The 7,313-nt window shown below is 37.1% G+C and overlaps 1 protein-coding gene across 1 annotated transcript in view; it reads right to left on the bottom strand.

Annotated features, from left to right (window-relative positions):
- ATG3 (autophagy related 3) overlaps positions 2,400–7,313 on the bottom strand; it is a 30,488-nt gene continuing 25,574 nt past the window's right edge. Inside the window, exons 10-12 of the mRNA XM_003132682.6 lie at positions 7,094–7,221; positions 4,783–4,851; positions 2,400–2,666 (exon numbers count right to left, since the gene is read on the bottom strand). Coding sequence (XP_003132730.3) covers positions 2,585–2,666; positions 4,783–4,851; positions 7,094–7,221 — 279 coding nt within the window. The 3' untranslated portion in view covers positions 2,400–2,584. The remainder of the gene's footprint in view (positions 2,667–4,782; positions 4,852–7,093; positions 7,222–7,313) is intronic.

The following is a 7,313-nucleotide window of genomic DNA, read 5'->3' as shown; positions in this document are numbered from 1 at the left end:
CCTCACATCTCTCAGAATGGCCATCATCAAAAGAAACACAATAAACACTGGCAAGGATGTAGAGAAAGCGAACCCTCTTACACTGTTGATGGGTATGTAAACTGTTGCAGCCACTGTGGAAAACAGTATGGAGATTTCCCAAACTAAAATTAGAACTACCATATGACCTAGCAATTTCACTCCTGGGTGTATAGCCAAAGAAAATGAGAACAATAATTCAAAAAGATATATGTACCCCAATATTCATAGCACCATTATCTACAATAGCCAAGATATGGATGAAACCAAGTCTCCATCAACATATGAATAAAGAAGATATGGTATATATATAAACAATGGAACACTACTCAGCCACAAAAAAGAATGAAATTACGTCACTTGCAACAATACAGATGGACCTGGAAGGTATTATGCTTAGTAAAATAAGTCAAACAGAGAAAGATAAATACTGCATACATCACCATTTATATGTGGAATCTGAAAAATAAAAAAAGAACGAGTATAACAAAACAGAAAGAGACTTGCAGATATAGAGAACAAACTAGTCATTTACCAGTCGGGAGAGGGAAGTGGGGAGGGGCAAGTTAGGGATGGGGATTAAGAGGCATAGACTACCATATACGAAATAAATAAGCTACATGGACATGTTGTACAGCTCAGGGAATACAGACAATATATTATCACTTTAACTGTAGTATAATCTATAAAAATATTCAATCACTATGTTGTATACTGGAAACTAATATAATGTTGAAAATCAACTATACTTTGATTTTTAAAAGGAGGCAAGAAAAAAGACTTTAAATGTGCAAACAGCTCAAAAAATTCTGTAGTTTACTCAAAAGTATTGTTTCAATGTTAATTTCTTAGTTTTGATAAATGTCTAATTGTTATGTAAGGTATTAACATCAGAGGAAGTCAGGTGAAGGGTGTATAGGACTTGGAATTCTTCCGTAAATCTAATAAAATTACTTCAAAATAAAAAATTATAAAACAAAAAAGGGAGATAACTATTATTATTTGGTAGTACTTATGAAAATCACGTTTAAAAATGCCACAAAGCTAATATAAAAAACAAACGAGATGTGGACTCTTAAGATTGTCATGCAAATCTGAATCCTAAGTCTAAGTTCATCAAACAGCTTAATTTTCCATCAAACCAACACATTTTTCTTAAGGAGTGCTAAAAACCTGAACTGATAAAAACACACTTATACTACTAACATATCCACTTTGATGGTATTAGGGATCCATACAAAGATTTTCATTGGAAAAATGATCTGAAACTAAAAAGGGTTGACCTACAAAATCACTTATGCCACCTAGTGGTAACTGAGATAAATATGACAGCTGGCTGAAAGAAAAAGCTTAAAGCTCTCTGTATTTATGATAAACAAGCCTTAACTGAGAGAAAAAAGATGACAATGCAATATCTAATACTATATATCATTTAGATTAAGGGTATTCAAAAATAGGAGATTTCAGTAAAATCAGTTTGGAAGAGCAATTTAAATTAAGCCAGGGGAGTAGCTTGCTGGCCACATGAGCAAGCAGCAATCTGAAGTGACACTCCTGTTTCCAGCTCCATATTACACCATATCAAACACCATCTCAACTCTATCAAATCATTATCTTCACTATGGAGATTTCCTTGAAACGCAAAAACTAAATTACAATTGGAAAAGGGGGGGGAATAAAAGGGGCAATGAAGACAAGGAGAGTATTCTTGAATGATGAGGAATAAAAATATAAACCAAAAAAATAAGGGAGGAACCCTGTTCCTTAGAGGCAGGGTTAACCACTCCCATTATATGCAGGATGGAAAGAACAAGGATGAGGGCAATGCAGGGGCACAGAGAGAATGCAAAGGAGTTGTCAAAGGGCCTGGGTTCTACTCCTTGGCTCTCAGTGTGTGTGTCCCTTTCTGAACTCCCAGACCCAGATCTATAAACTGGTATGATACAATAAAAGGACCCCCTTAAGTTCTAATATTCTATCAGGCAATCATCATAGGAGAAATATTCTGACTCCTTAATAAAAAATTACTTCTGTGGTAACAACTGAATAAAACAGCCCAGAAACAAAATAAGTAATAGGGCTTAACATATTTCCTGGCACACAAGTACTTCATCAATATTAAATATTAGCAGATAGAAGACTTTGGGAGATGAGTTATAGAGGGAAAACAAAAGGAACAAAGAGGAAGAGAAAGAAGGGAGAGTGAGTCCAGCATGCAGAACTTTCTAGTCCTAGTTCTCACACTATTACACATTTAAATATCTTCCTCATAAATGTGCACCAGAAATACTCTTATCATGTATGAGATACCTCTGCACTTAAAGAATTATTACTTAAGGAAAATGCTATTATCACCTTTTGATAAGAAGGAAGAAAAATGGTCTCTTTACACTCATTTTTATTAAACAAATAAGCCTGGTAGTGGAACTTTTTTTATTTAATGCATAAACATATAAGTCTATTAGAGAAATTGTACATATTGGTGAATATGGTCAATGGTCACATCTATGGGTTAATTCTTTACAAATCAGAACCAATAATTAGGATAGATTCTATGTGCTCTTCATTACATTGTGAAGTGTCTTGTGTAGTCGTATTCTATTGTTGGAATGACAGCTTGTACAAATTTCAAGAAAATTAGGAGATACCTAAAGATCTTTAGCTAAGGAAAACAGATTGGTAAATAGTTCCATGATTTAAGCTAACATTGTAATTACCAATTTTTTAAAGCAATAACTCCTCAGAAAAAAATACAGAAGATCTTAAATCAAGTATATTAAAAATTTCAATCATACAAGTTTGTATTTATTCAACACAAGGTTCTCTATAACTTTAAGAATGCCTGACCCATTCCCATTTAATATCTGCAAGTAAAACTTATTTTTTTGGTGTCTTTTTGTCTTTTTAGGGCCGCATCCAGGGCATATGGAAGTTCCCAGGCTAGGGGTCTAATTGGAGTTGTAGCTGCCAGCCTATGCCACAGCAACAGCAACGCCAGATCTGAGCCACGTCTGCGACATCCACCACAGCTCACAGCAATGCTAGATCCTTAATTCGCTGAAAAAGGCCAGGGATCAAACCTGCATCCTCATGGATGCTAGTCAGATTTGTTTCCACTGAGCCATGAGGGGAACTCCTGTAAAACTTATTAATGAGTACAAGTTCATATTAGCCCCCAAATTTTAATATAAAAATAAGGACAAGGCTGTACATGTTTAATGAGTGGGAAATGGTCCTTTTACTGCCTGTAAGTTTACCAGAGAATGTTAGAAAATGAGACAGCACAAAGAACATAAAAATACTGATACAAAAGAGAAAAATAAATAAAAATCCCCATAAAGACTGGTTCTAGGTTAGTATATGTACTTGCCACAGAATCTGCTATATTGGACTGTCTTTAATAAATTCCTAAATTTTTTTCTATGTTCCATTGCACTTGGAAGCTTTTTTTTTTTTTTTTTTTTTTTTGCTTTTTTAGGGCTGCACCCATGGCATATGGAGGTACCCAGGCTAGGGGTCAAATTAGAGCTACAACTGCCAGCCTATGCCACAGCCATAGCCAGAGAAACACAGGATCCAGGCCGCATCTGCAACCTACACCACAGCTCACAGCAATGCCAGATTCTTAACCCACTGAGAGAGGCTAGGGATCAAACCCACGTCTTCATGGATCCTAGTTGGATTCGTTTCCACTGCGCCACGATGGGATCTCTTAAGAGCTTAAGTTTTACTGGGGGGATTGATATACGGAGTATTTCAAGTTACTACCTAGCTTCCATAATAGAGATGAATGCTCAAATTATGCATAATAGGATTTTAGGAGTAAATCTGGCTGGACCAAAAGTTTTATGGTTTGTCTCAATAGAAATCAGCCCAATGTTTCTCTGAGGGATGCCATTCTACCAGCAATGCTTAGGTTATCTGTAGTTTCAAGACAGTGGTGACCCCCCTCCCTGCCCCCCCAGTTTACATCTAACACTGAGTGGCATGAACCACCAAGTCAAAAATCAAATATCTAACATCAAATTAATTCGAGCTATTTGGTACTTAAATCATTAACTTTGACTGCTTCTGATGAATCCATGCTATGGGTACATATACTTCAGGATCCAGTAGTTTGCTTCATACCCTCTTGTCAACCCCAAAGAACTAAAGGGATATTCTTAGCTGGAGAAAAATGAAAATAGATTTCATGTGCTTTACTTTTTAAATTAGCCTATTTGTTTAATTTGAATTCTTTGTTTCAGGGAGAACTCAGACTGATACAATCCAACTCTACTTTTACCTGATGGGGAAAAAGTACATTTTTGATAATATGTTAAATTAGAAATATGCTTAAGGAAAAGACACTCATGTGTTTCCTCTAAATTCATAGGTTACTCATCCTTCATCAGTAGATTAAACCCATTGAGTTTCTTTTCCAGCAAGAGCTGTTTTGGAAGCATATACTTGTAGCCATTGCCTCTTCAACAAATGAAAACATTTGGCAAGCTGCTACCTAGAAGCACATAACTGCTCTGAGGTTCTGAAACAAGGCAGAGCTAACCAGTGCAGACAGACACATGTAGTAATCAACTGAATAAGACCACAACTATCACAATGTAACATTTTCTAAATAAAGACTCCCACTAAAATCCAGATACCAGGGGCTAAAATAAGTTACAGGTACTGTGCCATTAAGCTCACACTAAGTTTCCCAAAAGGGGAGGGGGGGGGGAATCTCAGAAGCCAATTTGCTACTATCACATACACAGGTAAGGATACATATGGACACCAAGTTCTCCCCCTCCTTCTGCAACAGTCTCAATAATCTTCTTCATCACCTCTGCATGCCTAAAAGCAAAAGAACAAATCTTATTAGAATCAGTCAGACCAAAACAGGAAAATCAAGTCTTTGTGGAAAAAAATCTGTCAGTTAATTTTAATATAGAACAGTAATGCTGTAAAATATTCTCCTCCCTACTCCCCAACAAGCCAGATTGTTGAGTCATGTAAACAGTTTTATTGGGGGAGAGGGTAATTTTTAAAAGCTATGACAGTCACAAGTGAACACAATGGGACTAGTTAGCTTTTCCATAATTGGGGGTGGAAGCGGGGGTGGGAGTAGGGCAGAAAATCAGAGAAAGGGAAATCATGCCAGGGCATAACTGCAAAGCAAGGCATGTCTGCTCTAAGAAACACAAGGAATCATACCACATAAATTCAAAGAAACTACACAATAATAAAGTTGGTCAAAAAAAAAAATACCACACAAAGAGATATTTACAATGCTGTGATTTTGACTGTATCTAGCTGAGAAAAAGCGAAACGTGAGTTAAAGAAAAGCTAATTGGTCAGAGTTAATAATATTTTTTCTTCATCCTAATGCATATTGCCAAAATTACCTGATTTTATTTAGAAATTTTTTTTTTGGCTTCTCAACAGAAAGAAAGATTTATCTGAAGTGTTCCATAAATCTTTTTGTGGCCAACTGATGTCTCCCCCATTGTATAGAAAAGGGTGTTGTCTCTTTTCCTCACTGAGTAAAGTTTACACTTCAGAAAGAGACCTGCCTCAGTTTGATAAGTTCTCTTCTACAATCTCAAATTACAAGAGGAACCAACAAAATAACTCTCAAAAATGAAAACCTTTTAAATTAGATAATTCAAAATGAAAACTAGTGACCCTTGAATTACTTTTCACAGTTGGCAATATTAAAAACTCTTGACATAAAATAAACTTGAAAAATGAGCTAGGCTTTCTTTCTAATTAAGCAATGGAATATCAGCGGTTAACAAATCTGACTAGCATCCATGAGGTTCAATGCCTGGCCTTACTCAGTGGGTTAAGGATCTGGCATTGCCATGAGCTGTGGTGTAGGTCACAGATGCAGCTCAGATTCAGCATTGTTGTGGCTGTGGTATAGGCCAGTGGCTACAGCTCCAATCTGACCCCTAGCCTGGGAACTTCCATGTGCCATGAGTGTGGCCCTAAAAAGCTAAAAAAAAAAAGAAAAAGAAAAAGAAAAATTCTGAAGAGAGTATGTACATCAGCTTTACTTATTGGGCTCTGTGAAAACACACTGATACAAAGAAAATTCCAAATTATAAAATGCAGTTGAGGGAGTTCCCATGATGGCTCAGTGGTTAACAAATCCAAACAGGAACCAGGAGGTTGCGAGTTCGATCCCTGGCCTCGCTCAGTGGGTCAAGGATCCGGTGATGCCATGAGCTGTGGTGTAGGTCACAGATGCAGCTCGGATTCCGAGGTGCTGTGGCTCTGGCGTAGGATGGCGGTTACAGCTCTGATTGGACCCCTGGCCTGGGAACCTCCATAATGCCTCGGGTATGGCCCTGGAAAAAGACAAAAAATAAAATAAAATGCAGTTGATTTGGTAGGACTGAAAACTTAACTGAAAATAAAGGAGAAGAGAAACTCTGCATACATCTCCCTTCACTAATCAATAAAAGGAGATAAACATGTTACCTAGAAAAAGCACAACTTTTTTGTGCTTGTTTTTTTAGGGCTGTGCCTGCGGCATACAGAGGTTCCCAGGCCAGGTGTGAAATTGGACCTGTAGCCACCGGCCTAGGCCACAGCCACAGCAATGCCAGATCCGAGCTGCATGTGCGACCTATGCCACAGCCTACGCCAACACCGGATCCTTCAACCCCACTGAGCAAAGCCAGGGATTGACCCTCATACTCATGGATACTAGCTGGGTTCCTCAGTGCTGAGCCACAACGGAAACTGCCAAATTTAACTTTATATTCCACATTAACAGAAAAGATTTATCACAGCACAGCCAACCAATGTCTAAATGATTAGTATTTTTTAATCTAAAAGGGATCTTCCAAACTATTCTTGGAGCTAATAACAAAAGTAAAATCATCACAAAGATCTATACTTATAGCTAAAGACACTCAAAGAACAAGATATTTGTAATGAACTCAAACTTATAAAATAAGTTGGTAAGTTTTTTCTTCTTTACATTTCTAAGGAAAACAAAAGAAACTTGTTTATTAAATATTTTTTCTGTTTGGGCACTATGTTTACATAGACTCCCAAATAATAAATCCATGAAGTATACACACACCTGCATGGGTGAACTGAACACATAGGGGGTGGTGGAAGGTGAGGGTGATTTTCAATGGTCACTGTTTTCTTCACATGATCCTGACTGATGTCTTCATACATGTGCTCAACTGTTAAAGGTTGCCGTTGCTGAAACCATAAAACATGCTTTAAAATTACTATTGAAAAACTTTAAGGCCTAAACTTCAGTGTTCACAACATATTCATGCTCAGCCCCCACT

This window comes from Sus scrofa, chromosome 13 (assembly GCF_000003025.6).
Source record: "Sus scrofa isolate TJ Tabasco breed Duroc chromosome 13, Sscrofa11.1, whole genome shotgun sequence".
Lineage (NCBI taxonomy): Eukaryota > Metazoa > Chordata > Mammalia > Artiodactyla > Suidae > Sus > Sus scrofa.
This window is presented reverse-complemented; position numbering and strand designations above follow the sequence as displayed.